Raw genomic sequence first — 20,647 nt, forward strand, 5'->3', positions numbered from 1 at the left:
ATTGTAAATTTTGGTCAATGACATGAGACAAAGTATATGTGAACTGCTGTATGAAAAGTGAATTTACTCTGTAAATCTTCACCCAAATCCTAATAAAAACAAAAACAAAAACAAAAAAGTGTATGTAACCTTGTGCAAATTTAATTTTGGTTTGTTTCTGTATGTTTTAATGTAAATTTATTTGTTTTTCCTGCTTTTTCTTTTCCACCCTCCAACATTGTGCTTTGAGATGCACTCATTGTATATACAATCCAGTTTGTTGCATCTTACCATTGTGTAGTAGTTCATAGAATGCTCCCAGCATCTTCAGTATTTGGATCATATTCACCTTCCTAGTTTTCCCCATTTTGATGGATAAGTAGTACTTCATTATTGTTTTACTTTGTACTTCTCTAATTATTAGCAAATGACTACTGCGTATGTTTGGTAGCCATCAGGCTGTCTGTTCACCTCCTTTGTCCACTTGTCTATAGAGTTCTTGACTGTCTCTTGATTTGTACTGAATTCTAGATATTCTTTGCATATTCTAGGTATTAATCCTTCATTGGTTTTATATGCTGCATGTAATTTCCCCTGTCAGATGCCAGATAACGTTTCCCGTGCTATGGTGTGTTGAATAGATATCTGTAATTTTGATGTAATACATTCATTTTTCACCTTATGAAGAAGGATTCTGGGATCTTATTTAAGAAGGTTTGTTCATGGGTTTGATGGAATGCTCAGTCTTTCCCATAGCCAGTTCCTAATTGTCTCTGGGTTTGACACTAGGTTTATTTTCTTTGAGTCCTTGGGCTGTGCTTATTGAGCTCTACAGCTATTTTTTTTGTCTCTGGGAACTAAAAGCTTTTCATGACCCAAACACACAAACACACACACAAACACACATAGACACAGATACACACACACACACACCTGTCCCTCCCAAGAGTGCAGCCCTTGGCCCCAGATTGGCTTTTATTGCTTCAGCAGGGGAGCACAGAGGCCTGATCTTGCTCAGGCTGCCGGAGGGCCGGGGCCAGGGCAAGAGGAGAGGTGGGTGTCTGGTCCAGACCCCTCCTGTCCCTTAGGCTTGTGGTGGCAGTGGAGGAGGCCTTCACTCATATTAAGCGGCTGCAGGAAGAGGAGCAGAAGAACCCCAGGGAGGTGATGGACCCCCGGGAGGCAGCCCAGGCCATCTTCGCATCCATGGCCCGTGCCATGCAGAAGTACCTTCGGACCACCAAGCAGCAGCCTTACCACACCATGGAGAGCATCCTGCAGCACCTTGAGTTCTGCATCACGCATGACATGACGCCTAAGGTAAGCCCGGTCTGTCCCCACCATCCTTCCCTTTTCTCCCAGCCTTAGACCTTTCTTAGTCCCTTACTCTTTTTCTCTCCTCCTCCTTCTAGTCTCTGCTCATCCCTGTCATAACCATCGCATTTCTGCATGGGATGAAGTTCTCAGGTGGATGAGGAGAAGGGGGCCATGGTTCTTGGGGTGATGGTCCAGATATTTCCTCATCTCTAAGGGCTCAGGGATTTCAGTGTTCCTTTTGCAGATCCAGAGTCCCACATTCACCTCCACCAGGTAGTCTTTTCTCATTTTAAGCCATTGCCCACCCCGCAACTCTATCGCCAACTAGAATTGCTTCCCCTGAGCCACCTTTGGTTAACAGGTGACTTAAGATGCTGCAGTTTAACGTACCAAATGTGAGTGACCAATATGGCAGCATTGAGGATGAGAAAGACATAGAAAGGTACATGGGAAGTACAGACAACAAATATGAACCCTTTTGCATATACAGTACTGAGTTCTAAGTGAAGGCAAACATGGGTATATGGATGGATAGATAGGTGGACAAGCTAAACGATTAGGTATGTCTATGAAAGAGGGAGTGTATCCAAGATCATATATAGGGTTGGCAGACAATGGTCCTATAAGTTTATGTGAATGATCAGAATCCCCAGGTGTATAGTAGAGCTGACAAGGGGCAAGGTTGTGGTCACTGCTTGGTCACAGCCAGCTACCCAGAGCGACCGAGTAGTTGATCCTGAGGGCTTGGGACCATAGTCACAGGGGACATCAAGCTCAATTGGCATAACATACTATACAAAACATTGTTCCGCCTCCTACTTTGGTGAGTAGCGACTGGGATCTTAAAAGCTAGCAAGCTGCCATCTAGATGCAACAATGGGTCTCTCCGTGTCAAGAGCAAAGAAGAAAACCAAAATTAATGGAAATAATCAGTCCTCATGACTGGTACACCATCCAATCAACAACCTATACAACTATGAGACCAGAAGAACTAGATGGTGCCTGGCTACCACTGTCATCCACTTGGAAGGGATGTAGGAGATCCTGGATAGAGAGGGAGAACAATGTGGAACAAAACTCAAAATCATTTGGAGGAAAAAAAAAAAAGATGGTTGGGACCAGATTTGCTGGTCCAATAGAGCCTTGTAGAACCACTGAGACTATGGCCCCTAGCTGCCCTTCAGGTCTGGAATTGAATCCACACCTGTGGTTTCCAGCCAAACAAAGTACAGGCATATGAGTTAAACATTTACCTCAAGTAGACACACGCCCTGGAGAGAACAATCATGGGAGAAGGAAGGGCTGCTTATGCACAGGGAGACAGCTCAGGGGGCAGGAGAGTATGGAGGGATGGACACTGGGAAGTGTTAACTATGGGGAGGAAGTGGGAGGGGAGCTGTTGCATTGTGGTAAACTGTGGTCAATGACATGAGACAAAGTATATGTGAACTGCTGTATGGAAAGTGAATTTGCTCTGTAAATCTTCACCCAAATCACAATAATAAAAAAAAAAGATGCTGCTATTTAACTATGGCACTTCTGACTTCCTCCTGGTGCAGACCAGCTTGGTGCTAACCATACCAGAGGTATGAAGAAGAAGGAAGATTCTAATTTATACACATAGAATGAGCTGGGGCATCTTGGTTAGCTTTAGAAGCTGTGTCCCCAGGGAATGAAAGATAATGGGATGGATGGGAGAGATTCCTATGCAGCCCATTCTTCCCTCCTTAGGCCTTCCTGGAGCGGTACCTGGCAGCTGGACCCACCATCCAGTATCACAAAGAGCGCTGGCTGGCCAAACAGTGGACACTGGTAAGCGAGGAGCCAGTGACCAATGGGCTCAAGGATGGCATCGTCTTCCTCTTAAAGCGCCAGGACTTCAGCCTAGTGGTCAGCACCAAGAAGGTCCCTTTCTTCAAACTCTCCGAGGAATTTGTGGATCCCAAGTCGCACAAGTTTGTTATGAGGCTGCAGTCTGAGACTTCCGTGTGACTCTGCAACAGGAGTGGAAGTGGGAGACTCTGGGGGGCTCCTGAGAGTGGCAGAGGGGCTCGTTCTCAGGCCTGGCCACATTCCTGCCCCCTTTCTTCCTCTTGCTCTTGTTTTTTTACTTGAATTAACTTACCCCCACCCTCTTCCTTGCTTTACCCCATGTGAACCCTGAGAGACCATCCTGCTGCCAACAGTACCTGGGAAGTCCCCGCTTTTTCTTCCCCTGCCCGTCACTTTTGTATCCTTCTAGGCCCTGCAGGAATCAGTGCCTCTCTCTCCTTCCCTACTTTGCCTGGATGACCATCTCTTCTGAAAGGGCAGGGCCCTGCCAATTGTACCTTCTCCTGCCTGAGACCCCACTCAAAACCCAGGTTCTTACAGAGATTCTTTCCAGTAGCCCCAGCAAGTGTTTCTCTGGGGGGCAAGGACAGGAGAAATGTGGTGCCAAACTCCTCCAGGGCAGCAGCTACCGTGTACTCCAGATGGAGGGTTAAACTGTCCCTCCTGCCCACTCAGTCCACCTGTCCCAAACCATGAGGTCTTGTGGCACGGATGCTCCTGGGCCCTCCCACATTGCCCCAAGAAGAAATTGTTAGGATTCTCCCTGCCACGGTCATTTGCTTCTGGCTATTTGAGCCTCCTTCCCTCATCCGCATCTACTTAGGGCACGGAAGAGCCTTCCTTTTCTTTCAAATCTCCACTTTCTTTTTCTGATTTGTATGGTCATGTGTGACCACAGGCAAACTGAGGCAGAAACCTTCTGACCACTTTTCTGAGCCTTAGGGGGAAGATACCTTTCTTCTAATTGTCCTTTCTAGGCAGCACTTGAGGGGAAGTGCAGGATAAACCCCTGGGGCCTAAGAGGGATCTTGTAGATGGCACTGCTGCCCTCTGCACCTACCCTTATCCTTCCCAATGAAGGATGGATCCTGTACAAATGTAATGGTGTGCAGACCCGGATTCAAACACCGTGGTCTTAGATGAATGTTTTCTTTTCCCTCACAAGCCGCCCAGTCCTGCTGTCTCTCTTCTCAGAGAGACAGCTTCAACTTTGTAGGGGAGGAGCCGGCAGCCCCTCCTCATCCCCTGCCTTAAGTCCAGATCTTTGCCTCAGGGCTCTCCTTTCTTTAGCCATCCCCTCTTCTCTCTCCCACCCTGGTTCTCTGGGCTCTGGCCTCCCTCTGTATGAGGGTAAGGAACCAGGATTGCTGCCTTTTGTAGGCACTCGGCCCCTGACTCCATCTAGCTTCCATACTTTCTGCACTAAATCCAGTTTCTCATTAATTTAGGGCTTATTCTGAGGAATATTCCTTGGCCCTCTACTACATACTGTCAGTGTAAATGTGCACCCAGACACCTTTAAATAAGGTGGTGTTAGCCAAGGGGTATAGACCTAGGAAGCACTCATTTCTCTCCAGCCAGGATCTACGTGGAGGACCACCAGTTCTGATGGCAGGGATGGAGCCTGCACCTGGGCCAAACAAACAAATTCATTGCCATCAAGTGGACTGTGATTTGAAGTGACCTCATGTCATACATAGTAGAACTCCATAATGTTTTCTTGGCTGTAATCTTTATGAAAGCAGATCACTAAGTCAGTCCTCTAAACACACACAACACCCTTGATAGGCCCTCCTTTCCCCTGGAGAACTCACTTCACTGGGTACTTGCGTTGCGGTGTACCCTGGCATGAGATTCCCACTGACCTCTCCTCAGGGAGACCTCCTCTCTGGTGTGGCAGCCCTGGGGATGACGAAGCCCAGTGCTGACCAGGGTTTTTTCTGCTGCTCCTCTTTTCTGAAAAGGCACATCCATCCCCTCTACCACTTACTAGAGAGGCCTCTTCAGCCACTGCTTGCCTTGTCTCTGTGGGTTGAGCTGCAGGGCTGGCTTCAGGCCAGGCCTCCCGATCAGTCTTGGACTGGGGCTGTGGGCCTTTGGGGAGGCCTGTGGAAATACATCCTGCCCTGGGGCTCCTGGGAAGGTATTTTTTCCTTCTCTTCAAAAACCTGGTTTCAGAGGAGGCCCTCTGGGTCACATTTCTAAATACCTCACTATCCTGGAAAATGGGGCTTGGATGGTGATTGTGGGGTCACTGCCTTCTGTGGGCAGGAGTGGAGTGTGGTTTGAGGAGTGGGTTGGGATGGGGAGAGGGAATATGTTTGGGATCTTAGTGGCTGCCCGAGGTTAGGGGCAGGGGAGTGTTAATTTGAATAACCTGCCATGTTTTTAATCACTGTGATATTTTCATTCCTTTTTCCTACAAGAAGAAATTGTTTCCCCCAGCAATCTCTTTTAAGCACTAAGGGCTGTGACTGAGAATGGTAGCATTTTGGTCCTTTGCGTCAGAACTGTGGTATCTTTGTCTCCTTTTATTATTATTATTATTATTTGTTAAAACGTCAGGATGAACTGTCAAGCGTATGGATGTGTGTTTGTCTTTTGCTTCTCCTTCATGGGAAGCTGTCTCCATGCTGTGAACTACTGTGGGGCAGGCAGCGGACTCAGGCCCTCTGAGCAGTTTCCCCACTTTGCCTGTCCCACTACTTGCTGGATTTTCTCCTCCTTCTACCAGGGCATCCAGTGGGGTAGGAAGGTGTGTCCACTTCTTACAGCCCCCTTCCCATATTGATATAGGGGATGCTGTAGCTGGGCCTCTGCTTTCTATGACTACATGGTATCCTAGCTCCCCCCACCATACCTATTTAGGCAGCCTTTCCCTTTTCTTTGGCACACCTGCCCTCTTCTTCTTCACATCAGGACACTGTGCCTCAGTCCTTGACCTACCTCGCCACTCTGCCACTGTCTCCACTGGTCCTGTTCTCCTAAAATAGTCTTTTGTGCTCTCTTGCTTATTCCTGCATATTTCCATCTGTAGTCTTTTATTTTCTTCTTCCTGTCCTCCTCCATTTCAGCCCTTAATTGTTCACTTCCTGACCCTTCCCTTCTGTACTGCAAATCCTGCTACAACACCTGGGATGAGACATCAGGATCCCTGGGACTTTTTCCGCTTCTTTCCTTCTCAGTTGGGCCCAGATGAGCTCCCTTGCCTCTCTGTGGTGTCCGTCAGTCTGTCCGTCTTCTCCTTCCACTGCTGGGACAGTACCTGCTGATGGATTCAGTCCTGGTGTGTGAGTGTTGTGATTAGTCCTTTTGTGCGTGAAAGGAAGGGGTTTTTTTTTTTTGAGTCCCCTCCAAGTGAGATTGTAAATGTAGAATTTTCCACTATCGGATCTAGATTTTGTTTTTCTTTTTTTGGGTTACAGAGCTGAGACCTTGTGCATGCCTGTAGAAAATTGTAAAATGTAAATTTTTTTTTTTTTTTTAAATATATAAAGAGCTTGTTTTTACAGTTTGCAGTGGATCTAAACATTATGGCAAATTTAGTTTTTTTTTTCCCCCCCTTAAACATAGGAACTAAAACTGTACAAATTTTTTTTTTATATATAAAATAAAGACATTTGACTTTTTTTGGGGGCATTCTGTTGCTTTGCTTTTGTTGTAAGAGTGGGAACATAGAGTGACAGCAGTGGAAGTAGAAAGGGGAAGAGTGAATGTACCCTCTTTGTTCAGTGAGTGGATGGGCCAGCAGGGGGCAGTGTGAGCTTGTCATTGCTCCAGGACTCCTAAGGACTTGGTGGAAGGAGTGGGAAGATATGAAAGGAAATGGCTCGTTCTCAACCCTGATTCTGAGGACAGAGAAAAGTAAGAAGGGAAGGACTCCCTTAGCTGGTGGTTAAGGATAAGGAAGAAGGAAAGGTTACTTTTTGGGTAGATTCTCTGGAGCAATCTGTATGACTTGTGTCTGTGTGGCTCCAAGGTGAGGGCTGGGTGTGGGGGTGTCTAGGACAGAAGACACCACAGCAATTGCTTCCCAGGGGATAGTTGGTGATTTCAGCAATCAACTGAAAGACATGGATCATCTAGGAGCTCATAATATCACATATCATAAAGAAAAATTCCTGAAGTATGTTTCTCATTTCTAAATAAGTATATTATTCTCTCTCTGACCTTTTAGACACTACAGAAAAGAATATTCTAGCAAAAACTGTTTATTTAAAATGAAAATGTTTAGCTGGCCCTGTGGTGCTTGTGACTGAACATCATCAAGCCCTCTTCCCAGCACTGCCCAGACCTGACATTTTCTCTGTGACTTTGGGCAAAATATGTAGCATGTTGAACAGCCTTCTGAGGTTAAAAACAAACAGACTCCTCCCTGATCGCATTCTTTGCCAGGCTCCTGGGAAGTAGTCACTGGGTGATGATGCAAAGGGTAATGCATTCAGCTGCCAACTGGAAGGTTGACAATTTGAATCCACCCAGAGGCACCTTGGAAGAAAGGACTGGTGGTAATCAACTGAAAAACCAGCCATTGAAAACCCTATGGAGCTCAGTTCTACCTTAACACACACATAGGGTCACCATGAGTTGGAACTGACTCGATGGCAACTGGTGCATCTGAGGATGCAAAGACAAGAAGGCTTTGGTCCTTGTTCTGGAGGAACACCCAGTCTACAGGAGGTGGCAGACCAAATAACCTCATCACATGGTTGGGTCTGACTCAATGGCACACAACAACAACAACAACAACAACAAGGTCACATGGGTTTGAAGTGTTCGCAGGCAGAGTGCAGAGACCCGCCTGGCTGGATTCCAAAGAGGTCAGTGATATTTCCTCCTTTAAGAGGTTTGTTTAAGAACCAAGAGGGGGCAACACAGTCTTCATGAGAGGAGGGATATTATTTTGTTCATCACAGTATCCCTAACATCTAAACTAGCTCCTCATGTATATTAGCACTCAATAAAAAATTTACAAATGAATAAATAAATAAAACCCTAAATACAGTCAGGGCATATAAAAGAGATTGTATACTTATTTACTTCTCCCTTTAAAATTACACTTAATCTTTCTCATGCAAAAAAAAAAAACAAAACAAAATTGGTCCCTTGAAACTACATCCCTCATTCTCACTTCTTTGTCCTTTTTGTAACCAGGCTTACAGAGGAGTAAGTTTCATTTGTTTTCAGTTCTTCATCTCAAAGCCAACTTTTGATTTATTGGGACCAAATGTCCACCCAAGCGTACTTCGAAATTTATTGCTCCTAATGGCCAAATTTAAGGAGTTCTGGTGTTGTACTGGTTAAGGCATTTGGCTATTACCAAAAGGCTAATGGTTTGAACCTACCAGCTGCTCCATGGAAAAAAGATGAGTCAGTCTGCTTCTATAAAGGTTTACAGCCTTGGAAACCCAATGGAGCTTGCTATGAGTCAGGATTGACTTGATGGCAGTGAGTTTGGTTTTTGAAAGGCCTAATGTAATAGATACCTTTTAAGTTCCAAAACTCACTGCCGTCGAGTCGATTCTGACTCATAGAGACACTATAGGACATAGTAGAAGTGCCTCATCAGGTTTCCAAGGCTGTAAATCTTTATGGAAGCACACTGTATGATCTTTCCCACAGAGCAGCTGGTGGGTTTGAACCATTGAGCTTTTTTGTTAGCAGCCCAATGCTTTAATCACTGTGCCACCAGAGATCCTCCTTTTAAGTTCAGTAAGTCTTTAGTTGGAGTCCCTGGGTGATGCAAATGGCTTTCTCAACTACTATCTGAGAAATTGGTGCTTCAAACCCACCCAGAGGGGCCTTGGATGATAGGCCTGGTGATCTACTGCTGAAAGATCATATAACCTTGAAAAGCCCATGGAGCAGGTCTATGGCAGTTTGATGGTCATTAACAAGAATTTATTCAGTGCCTGGTACTAAAGTGCTTTGGTTTGTAAAGATATTTGGTGCTGCCGTCACTGAGCTAACTTTTTGCAGACACTTGAGAAGTCTGTATTTACCCTCATTGGCTTCCTTTGCTAACTCGGGTCCAGGAATTAAGAGATTTAAATTTCAATATTTGATCTATGGGATCATACCTTCTCTAGTGGATTGCTAAAAGTAATATTCTCAACCATTTGTCATGTAACAGGGTATTTGTAACTTTTACCTGAAAGGATGTGTTGTCCATGGAAATATTTCATATGTCACTGAAGATACGGACTCAGCTTGGTAGATTGTCAGGACCATGGAGGGACTTTTCCTCAACATTGCTGCCTAGGTGTGATTTTAGAGTTTCTGCCTTTGAAATGCAGCCAAGAAAGGGAGTTGGGGCTGGGGCCCTGGGTGAGGAGAGAGAAGCATTTTCAGTCCTATTGCTTAGAGATTCATTATTTTTTTTGTTTGGCCAGTTTAAAGGCTTCTACAGAACTAAAAGCGTGTGGTTTAAAATAGCACCTGACTTTTATTTGTCAGTTTAAGCATGTGATGGGAATGCTCTTCCCATCACTAGGAAGGCCGGGGTAGGGGAAGTCAGCCTTTGGAAAACCATTATGGCATCAGTGCAAATGGTTATGGAAGATGCTAGAGAGATTGTTTAGAAAACAAAAACTAAACCAGTTACCTTTGAATTGATTCCGACTCATGACAATTCTATGTTTCAGAGTAGAACTATGAGCCATGAGGTTTTTCAATGGCTCATTTTTCAGAAGTAGTTTGCCAACTCTTTCTACTGAAGAGAGTAAAGGACTATTCAAATAGTAGAAATATCTTGAAAAACAATCCCTGTCCAACTCCCCAGTTTCTCTTTAGGCTGAGAATCAGGTCCATTTTTCCTGTTAAAAAGGACAGGCAAAGTGCAGGGCAGGCATATCCTAGTTGCTCTTAACAGCAATGTTTTACTGCTATTCATAAAGTTTCCCAGTAATATATCAGACAGGGTTTCACTGCTATTTATAAGGTTTTTAGTGGCCAGTATTTTCAGAAATGGATGGCCTTGTCCTTCTTCCCAGTCTGTCTTAGTCTAGAAACTCCACTCCAAGAAATTTGTAAAGATAGCTACCTGGCCAACTGACTGGAAGAGATCCATATTTGTGCCCAAAGAAAAGTGATCTAACAGAATGTGGAAATTATCGAACAATGTCATTAACATCACACACAAATAAAATTTTGCTGAAGATAATTCAAAAAATAGTTGTAGCAGTATATTGACTGGGAACTTCCAGAAATTCAAGCTGGATTCAGAAGAGGACGTGGAATGAGGGTTGTCATTGCTGATGTCAGATGGATCTAGGCTGAAAGCAAAGAATACCAGAAAGATGTTTACTTGTGTTTTATTGACTATGCAAAGGCATTCAGCTGTGTGGATCATAGCAAATTATGGATAACATTGTGAAGAATGAGGATTCCTGAACATTTAATTGTGCTCGTGAGGAACCTGTACAAAAACCAAGAGGCTGTCATTCAAACAGAACAAGGGGACACTGCATGGTTTAAAATCAGGAAGAGTGTGCATCAGGGTTGTAACTTTTCACCATACTTACTCAGTGTGTATGCTGAGCATATAATCTGAAAAGCTGCACTATATGAAGAAGAAGGTGCCATCAGGATTGGAAAAAGACTCACCAACAACCTGTGATATGCAGGTGACACAACCTTGCTTGCTGAAAGCAAAGACGACTTGAAGCACTTACTGATGAAAATCAAACACTACAGTCTTCAGTATGGCTTACACCTCAACATAAAGAAAACAAAAATACTCACAACAGGACCAACAAGCAACATCACAATAAATGGAGAGAAGATTGAAGTTGTCAGGGATTTCACTTTACTTGGATCCACAGTCAATACCCTTGGAAGCAGCAGTCAAGAAATTGAATGACATATTGCACAGGGCAAAAAAAAAAAAAAAGGCCTTTTTGCAGTGTTAAGGAGCAAAGGTGTCACTTTGAAGACAAAGGTGTGCCTAACCCAAGCCATGGTATTTTCAGTCGCCTCATATGCATGTGAAATCTGGACAATGAATAAGGAAGATTGAAGAAGAGTTGATGCTTTTGAAATGTGTTGGTGAAGAATACTGAAAATACCATGGACTGCTGGAAGAATGAATGTCTGTCCTGGAAGAAGTACAAATGGAATGCTCTTTAGAAGTGAGAATGCCAAACTTCTTCCATGTACTTTGGTTGTGTTGTGAGCAGGGACTGTTCCCTGGAGAAGGATATCATGCTTGGTAAAGTGGAGGGTCAGCAAAAAAGGGGAAGACCTTCAACGAGATGGACTGGCACAGTGGCTAAAATGATTGGCTCAAGTGTAGCAAAGATTGTGAGGCGGTTGTTAATGGTGGTCCATTAACATAGTGACAGCAAAAATTTGCATAGTGAAGTTAACTTGGTGGGGGGTTTTGCCCCTTTCAATTTCCTGTTAATGTTTTGTTCTTTCTAATATACAAGTGTGTGATTTTAGGATGCAGTTGACTGGGATAGCTTTTACTCCAAAAGCAGTGTTTTCTTCTGTTGTGTATAGGGTCACTATGAGTTGGAGCCAACTCAACAGCATCTAACAACAGCTTAACAGCAAAATGCCAAGTAGTAAGAGAAAGGACTAGTTTAGAATTGAGGAAACTTGGACAAAGCATTGACTTTCGTTACTTCAACACTTACTGTATGCTAGGCAATGGTTATAGCCAGAATGCTTCTTCCTTAGAAGCAAGGATGATGAGATTTTGTTTCATGTACTTTTGACATGTTATCGGGAGGGATCAGTCTCTGGAGAAGGACATTATACTTAGTAGAGAGTCAGTGAAAAAGAAGAGGACCCTCAGTAAGATGGATTGACATAGTGGCTACAACAGTGAGTTCAAACATAGCAAGGATTATGAAGATGGTTCAGGACCAGGCAGTGTTTTGTTCTGTTTTACATAGGGTTGCTATGAGTTATAATCTAGTCCATAGCACCTAATGACAACAACAAGCAATGGCATACATAGATAGATAAAACATTGCTCTACTCTCTAGGAGCACATGGAGCTTTGACTCAGTATAATTGGGAAATGTTAATATTTTGTGACCTGTTGTAGCCAATCCAAGAAGTAAAGTGTTCCCTAGAAGTAGTAAGGAAAAACTGAAACCATCATTTTGGGAGTGCATGGAGCTTGATATGTTTATTTTGATGTTGCCAACTGCATTCTTTGATATCCTGTAAGGGTGATAATTTGGCTGAAAAATATTGATGTAAGGGCACCTTCTGTTGTGTCCTATCCCTTCTGCTTGATTTTGGGCACAGTCCATGTGGCTCCCTTATTCAGGACAAACATTAGGTTAAAAGTGAAAGTGTGTGTTATTTCCACTGAATTTCTTAAACTGTGTCACTTTGGAGCTTGGAAATCTGATACAGACAACCAGAAGAGGAAAAAGAGGGTCTGGTGGTCCTTTAACACAGTGACAGCTGAAAATTTGCGAAGCAGAGTTAACTTGGTGGAGGTTTTGCCCCTTTCAATTTCCCGTTAATGTTTTGTTCTTTCTGATATAGAAGTGTGTGATTTGAGGGTGTGGTTGATTGGTAAAGAACTGATGTTGAAGGACTACTTGTGTTCTGCGTATTTGTTGTTAGTTACCATGGGTTGATCCTGACTTATGTCAATCTTCAATTCTAACACAGCATTTCTAGTTTCAGGGTGGAATTCAGTTGAAAAAGCAGGGAAAGCTGACTTGTAGATTTTAGTAGTCAAGGACTGGTCAGCAATTTGGTACTTATGGTTTGGACCATATTGAAGAATTTGATACCAGGTAACCTACTTCCTGAGATTGAAATGTTTGTTGTCAGCTTCTGTTGAGTTGACTCTGATACATGGCAACCTTCTGTACAACAGAACTAAAATGTCATCCAGTCCTATCATCCTCATAGGCACCAGCAAGTTTAGGTTCATTGTTGCAGCTACTGTGCCAATCCATCTCACCAAGGGTCTTCCTTGCTCTCATTGACCTTCTGCTTTAACAAACATGATGCCCACCTCTAGCAATTGATCCCACCTAGAAGGTTTTCACTGGCTGATTTTCAGAAGTCTATTGCCAGGCCTTTCTTCCTCCTCTTAGTTTGGAAGCTCTGCTGAAACCTGTCCACCATGAGTGACCCTGCTTGTGCTTGAAATAGCTATGTCATAACTTCCAGCATCATAGCAACATGCAAGCCACTACAGTACAACAAAATGACAGATAGTGGAATGTTTAGGTAGTTTTAATTGTCTTGAAGTAAGTCCCCAAAATAAAGTTTCTGAAACTTTAATAGTGCGTATAACACACGTGTGGTTGGAGAGCTTGTGAAAAGGCAGATTCTGATTCAACAAGTCGGGTAGGACCTGAGATTCAGTGTTTCTGACAAATTCCCGGGTGATGCTGCTGCTGAAAATCTTCTGCAGACCTTACCTTGTGTAGCAACGCCATAAAAGAAGCTTTATGTACCTACGATAGTTTGAGGGGCCCAAACATGCCCTACTCTAAGATACTTGATCCCACAGATCAAAATTGTCAAGAGATCTAAATTTTACAAATGTAATCAGTAGCTTGGTAAAGTTTGTGTAGCTTATGTTATAGAGTTGCACCATATCTGTCAAATTATGATTTTTATGGGACTCTTAAATGACATGTTGTGAGATGGCCTTAAGTGTGGAGTTGATGCAGAAAGAGTTCAGTGGACCCCTTAACTGATCCAAATGAGATATTTATAATGACACAAAAAAGAACCAAGATGAGATTATCACTAAAGGCCACAAAGGTTAAAGAAGAGTTTACAATATAAATAACAGACATGCAGCAGCTTCTTGCCAACATCGAGTCAATTCTGACTCATAGCTACCCTCTTTGGGTTTCCACAGTGGTAAATTTTTATGGAAGTAGATTGCCAAGTCTTCCTTCTATGGAGTGGCTGGTGGGTTTGAACCTCTGGTTAGCAGTTTGAGCCTTCTGGTTAGCAGTCAAATGCCTTAGGCATTATGCCACCAGAGCGCCTTTCTATGATCAGTAGAAGAGAGGAAATTTAGGAGTTTTAACAAGTTTTAGGGAATTTCAGATAAGGTGGCTTACTGTACTTCAGTATATCTATGATATGAAATGAAAGTAAACTGTAATCATATGTTGATAATATAGAAGTACCTTCTCAAGGTTCTTTGCTAAAGTTGTGATCACTACGTGAACTTCAAGGTCATGCAATTGATTAGAAGTGGCCTTATCAGTGTTCAGTGCTTTTCACTCATTCAGTCATCCAACAGAGCACATTTTATGTGCCAGGATATATGCTAGACACTGGTGATACGGCAATGAATAGCTCAGATGTGGTCTCTGTTCTCAAACAGATACTGATCACATAATTTCAAATGTGATGGATATAATGCAGGCGTTATTGAGGGCTATAGGATCTGTTCTGGATACCTAGTGCCGCTCTGACAGGAATACACCACAAATGGGATGCTTAAACAAACAGGACTTTATTCTCTTGGAGTTTGGAGGCTTTAAGTCCAAGTTCAAAGTGCCAGGCTTTAGGGGCTGGGTGAACCTTGGGGTTCACTTCTGCTTCCTGCTCCTGGCCCACTGAAGCTAGAGGCTTTTCTTCACTCAGACAGCTGCTGGTTGCTGAGACTGACAAGCCCAAGGTTGACAGACAAAAAGGCACAGTTCTGATGTTACCAAACCACATGGCGGGCCATTAACTCAAGTCCATTGACAGTCCCAGGGTTGGCAGATCATGGCAGGCTGCTGAACAACAACACAGCTACATGCAGGGTTCAAGCGTGCTATAAGCTGGAGAACATTCCCAAAGCTGCTACTTATAAACGGGAAGCAAACTGCATCCCTAAAGTAGCTACTCAGCTGCTTGTGGTAGAGCCCACCATGGAGATGATTACCAGTCTCCTCATGGGGAGTAACTACCACCAGCTGCCCAGCCAAGTTGACACACAAACTTTACCACCACAGGATCTTATAATAGGAACCTAATCTTGTGGGAGAGTGGAGACTGTCAGGGAAGATTTTCTTGGGGGGGGAAGAAAAATGTCATCAAAGTTCCATGGGAAAACTGCTTAAAAGGGTAGGGTACAAAAAATTTTTGACCAGAAGATCTTCCTCTTTTTCTTTAATGAGGAAACTATGCAATGAATTGCAGCCTAAGAAATGAGTGTCAAAATCACTTGGCCAAAGGAGGTTAATACATTCCCTGGGGAACTGAGTGAGTGTTATTTTATTAGGAACCAGCTATAGCAACTGAACTAAAAGTTACACATGAAGCTTTTATTCTAAGGAAAAAGTTTTAAATGTGCGAGGGAAGAATTGAAGCATCTAATGTACCCTGCTTATACATACGTGGACTACTATATTTTAATACTAAAGAGAGGAGAAATTTTGTGGAAACTTCTCATATTTATACTACAACACACAAACATGGTTCTTGCATTTCCTCAGATGCTAGAGATCTTCCTGAGGGCAGAGTCTTTGTAGACCTTGGCCTTGCCAAAGCTTATCAGCATTTGTTGAAACGGTATTTACTACTGAGAATTGTGAGTTAAGTGTTTTCAGTTTAAAATTTTATTTTCCCTTGAATTTTGTTTTAATTTTTTTTTGGTGAAAGTACACACAGCAAAAGATGCACCATTTCAACAATTTGAGACATCAAATTACATTCTTCAAGTTGTGCAACCAGTCTTACTATCCTTTTTCAAACAGTTCCATCACTCTCAACATAAACTTACTGCCTCCTGAGCTTCCTGTCTAACCTTTCAAATTGTAGTCAATTAGATCTCACATAGATAATTCTTTAAAAGAGCACAGTGCTCAAGTCAGATATACTTTACTAATTGTGTGGGTTGAACTGTGCCCCCCAAAATATGTGCTATACCTGTCGTTAAAATTCCATTTGGGCATAGGGCTTTCTTTGTTATGTTAATGAGGTGTTAGTGTAGGATGTGTCTTTTTTTTTTTTTTCCTTTTATTTATTTAAAATTTTATTGTGATTTGGGTGAAAGTGTACAGAGCAAATTCATCTTCCATACAGCAGTTCACATACACTTTTTCTCATGACATTGACTGTAATCTCCCACAATGCAACAGCTGTCCTCCCACTTCCTTCCCATAGCCACCTCTTCCCTGTGTCCTTCCCTCCCATGCAGTCTTGCTCCACCCCCCAGACTGTCTCCTTGTGCATACACAGCCCTTCTGTTCTCCCATGACTGATCTCTCCAAAGAGTGTAGCTACCTAATGTAAATGTTCAGCTCGTTTGCCTGTCTTTTGTTTGGCTGGAAGCCACAGGAGTGAGTTCAATTCCAGACCTGAAGGCAGCTAGGGGCCATAGTCTCAGGGGTTCCATCAGGCTCTATTAAACTAGCAAACTTGGTCCTTTTTTTTTTTTAATGATTTTGAATTTTGAATTTTTTTCCCACATTGTTCTCCCACTCTATCTGGGATCTCCTACATAGATCCCCCTGCAAGTGGTTGACAGTGGTAGCTGGGCACCATTTAGTTCTTCTGGTCTCATAGTCATAAGGAGTGTAGGATGTATCTTGAGCCAACCTCTTTTGTGATACAAAAGAGCAGATTAAGAAAGCAGAGAGGAAGCAGAGATGGGGAATATAGATGCTTTGTCACATGAAGATCACCAAAAAGCCAAGGAAGAGAAGCTGAAAAGAGACAAGGGTCTTCCTCTGCAGCTGACAGACATAGCCTTACTCTAGAGTTGGTGCCCTGAGTTTGGACTTCTAGCCTCTTAAACTGTGTGTGTGTGGGGGGAGAATTTCTATTCATTAAAGCCATCCACTTGTGGTATTTCTGTTATGGCAGCACTAGAGAGCTAAGACTGTCTTGGTTCTTTAATGCTGCTATCACAGAAATACCACAAGTGGATGGTTTTAACAAATGGGAATTTATTCTCTTGCAGTTGAGGAAGCTAGGATTCCAAATTTGGAGTGCCAGCTCTAGGGGCTGGGTGAAGGCTCCTCAACCTTGTCAGACAGGGACACATGTAAGGAGTGGAAGCTGCCAAGCTACGTTTTTGTAAATTGCTTAAACTACCCCTGCTGATAGGAACTGGAAAATTGGGACACATAGTTAAGTTGGAAATTAGGTTGTTTAAAAGCCTTTGCTGATAATGATTATAAAATATAGGAAACTATGACTAATGAAACTGCTATTAGGAAAGTATGAAATTGCCAGATTGTTTATTGCAGATTCTTGGTTGTGGGGTCAGCATGTGAGACCCGGTGACAGTGTCCATCTTGATCTGCAGACATGCAGATGCCTGGACCTATCCAGAAGATAAAAGCACAAGGAGCCAAGAATCCATATAAGGAAAACCCTGAGCACCTGATTCATCAATTGTGTAGCTTCCTTGTCTTATACCCCTGTAGTTGCTGTAAACCAACTGGAAAGCATTGGCAGTCCAGCTAGTGTGCCATGTACCTAGTTGCTGTCCCACTGTATAGCCTTGTGCAGTGTTTCATTAAAGGCTTGCTCTCTACAAACCACCTCTGTCTCTGCAAGCAATTCTTTCTCACTAGAAGATAAGAGCTCATTTGGGGCCACACAGGGTCCTTGTCCTGTTACACTTGGGCTTCAGCTGTGCCTTTTGTTCCAAGCACCCTGAAACTGGAGGCTTCTCTTAACTCACATAGCTACTGGTCACTGAGGCTGATGTACCTAAGCTTGGCAGGTCATACGGCACAATCCCATTTGGTAGGCAACATGTCAGGCCACTGATTCAAATCCAGGAACTGGAGATGAAGACTCAGCCAAATGCTGGATCCAAATGTGCCAAAAAGCTGGAGACCTTTCTTGAAGCTTTATGTATATACTGGAAGCCAGCCACACCCCAAAGGCAACTCTTCTTCCACTGATTAGGTGCTCATAGCAGATATATATATGTGTGTGTGTATATATATATATATATATATATATATAAGAAAGATGGGGCAATCTACTTCTGTAGAGATACTGCCTCGGAAACCCAAGGAGGGGTCGCTATGAGTTGGGTCCGATTAGACAGCACATAACAACAACAAATATATATACACACACACACACACACACACACATATATATATAACAAAACCAAACTCACAAACTCACTCCCATTGAGTCAATTTTGACTCATTATGACCCCTCCTTGGGTTTTTGAGGCGGTATCTCTATGGAAGTAAATTTCTGATCTTCTTTCCGAGGAGTGGCTGGTGGGTTTGAACCTCCAGCCTTCTGGTTATCAGTCACATGCCTTAGGCACTATGCCACCAGAGCTCCCATACATATCTATATCTATAGAATCTATATCTATATCTTTATCTGATCAGGTAGTATAATGTAGTGTGGCACAAAAGGTTAAGCACTCAACTATTAGCTAAAAGGTTAACACTTTGAAACCTCCCAGAAACACTTTGAAAGACAAGTCTGGTGATCTGATTCCAAAGGTCATAGCCTTGAAAACCCTATGGAGCAGTTCTTCTCTGCACATGTGGGATCACCAGGGTCAAAATCAACTTCATGGCAACTAACAATAACAATAATAACAGTGATTCTGAGTGTGGGCTCTAGGGTCAGCCTGCTTGAGTTTTCCTTCTGGTCCTAGCTCTTCTTCCTCTGTGACCTAGGGAGGAAATTCTCTCGCTTTCATTTTTAAAATGAGAATAATAATACAATATTAACCTCATAGGGATATTGGAAATATAACTGAGAAAATATTCATAAACTGCTTAGATAGTTCCTGGCACATGATAAACACCAGGTAAATGTTAGTTGTATGCCAAGTATTCCCAAATCTCTATTTCTTGTGCTGATTTCTCCCCAGAACTTCATACCTTCATACTCATAAATACAAGTGCCTATTTGATGTCCACTGTGTTAGACTGGGTTCTCTAGAGAAATAAAACCCAGCAAGATAAATTTATCTTAGGAAAATGGCTCACAAATGTATAGAAGCCAGCAAGTCCAAAGTCCCTGGAGGAAACGTCAGGCTGGAGGCTTTTCCCTGCAGGGGGCTGAGAAGCTCAAGGCTGGCAGGCAGTACACTGGCTGTTGACTCCAACAAAAGATGAATCCAAGATCTCCAGGCCCCAGGCCGAACAGTAGGCTGCTCACTCATGGAAAGTTGTAGGCAACACACCAAAGTCCCAATCCACAGAAGAATGTCCCTCTTCCCAGGATGTCCCTGGATATCCTGGAAGCAGGCCCCACCCCTAGGGAAACTCCCCTTGGGCAGATTGGCCATTCAGAACACAGTCATCCTATCCCATCATGGGAACAACCACACAGAACTGGGGTCCAGCCAAGTTGACACACAGCTCCAACTATCACATCCACACATAGACATCTAAGAGACATGTCAAACTTAATATTGCCCAGTCAATTTCCTGCTCAAATCTGCTTCTTCCCTGGTAATCATGTTTTGTTAAATAGCACCACCATCCACCTAGCTGCTCAAACTAGAAAACAAGCATTATCCTTGATTCCTCTTTTTCTCTCAGTCCCCTTATTCTGTCCTATCTGTTCCTCATTTTCATTTTCAATGTAAGGTTTTGCATCAGGTGTTCTCTTTACCTGGGATGCTGACCATTTGCTCTTCCCATGTCCGGTGCTTGTCATTCAGATCTCACCTTAATGTCACATTCTCTTGAAAGACTTTCTGTAAACAATTAATATGAAGTAGTTCAACTTATAATTGCATTGTAAGATAGAGATAGTGGTTCTTTTTAGGGCAGAGAGCAATGACTTTACCAGACTTTTAAGTGTGATTCTGCCCCAGTAAACAAAGCTTGGAATTTGTTTTCAGTTTCAAATGTCTGTCAGTAACCTGAGCTTATCTAAACTTATGTTTATGGTCTACCCAAACCTCTGTATCTACTGCCAACACTATCTATTTTAGTTTTGGATACCCCTCAACTAAGCAGCCACTACCATATTACATTTTATCTAGTGCTGCAGGGCTTACTGCTGCAATTGTCATAACATTCCTTCCTCTTCCCATTGGGTGGATAATGAGTAACAAGCAACCATTATTTGGGCAGCTGGTTTCAATCCTAACTCTCACCCCTCTGCCTCATTAACAGGTAGAACAGTGGGAACACTTACCCTACCCCCTTGAATACCAGTTGAATGACAGCATTCAGTACCTCATCACAGGCTGCTTCTCATATCTACCAACCTGGCCCTTCCTTGTACTTTTCTTTTCCAGAAAGCCATGACTTTGTCAATATTCCATCCTTTTTGCCAAAAACTGTCAAGAACTGTGAAAAGTCTGAGATTTTACCCTGCTTGTAAGCTAACAACTTTGCCTGCCAAAGTTTCGTGGATACTGATAGAAGACAAGAACCATCTGGATCAGAGATTGCAGTGTGTGATCTCTTTTGTATGGTCTTTCTCACCATGGCTTGTAACTTCCACAAAATGATTTGGCAGGAGTATGCAAATAAGGAGGAGCTCTGGTAGCATAGTGCCTAAGGCACTTGACTGCTAAACAGACGGCTGGCAGTTCAAACCCACCAGCCACTCCTCAGAAGGAAGGTTGGGCAAT

General features: G+C 43.1%; 1 protein-coding gene across 1 annotated transcript in view; it reads left to right on the plus strand.

Annotated features, from left to right (window-relative positions):
* VANGL2 (VANGL planar cell polarity protein 2) overlaps positions 1-3,288 on the plus strand; it is a 32,508-nt gene extending 29,220 nt beyond the window's left edge. The window contains exons 6-7 of the mRNA XM_007947714.2: positions 1,068-1,299; positions 3,028-3,288. Of these exons, the coding sequence (XP_007945905.1) occupies positions 1,068-1,299; positions 3,028-3,288 (493 nt within the window). The remainder of the gene's footprint in view (positions 1-1,067; positions 1,300-3,027) is intronic.
* The last annotated feature ends 17,359 nt before the right edge of the window (positions 3,289-20,647 follow it).

The sequence above is a fragment of the Orycteropus afer genome, unplaced genomic scaffold, assembly GCF_000298275.1.
Source record: "Orycteropus afer afer isolate SDZICR_OR568_19922 unplaced genomic scaffold, OryAfe1.0 scaffold00193, whole genome shotgun sequence".
Classification (NCBI taxonomy): domain Eukaryota; kingdom Metazoa; phylum Chordata; class Mammalia; order Tubulidentata; family Orycteropodidae; genus Orycteropus; species Orycteropus afer.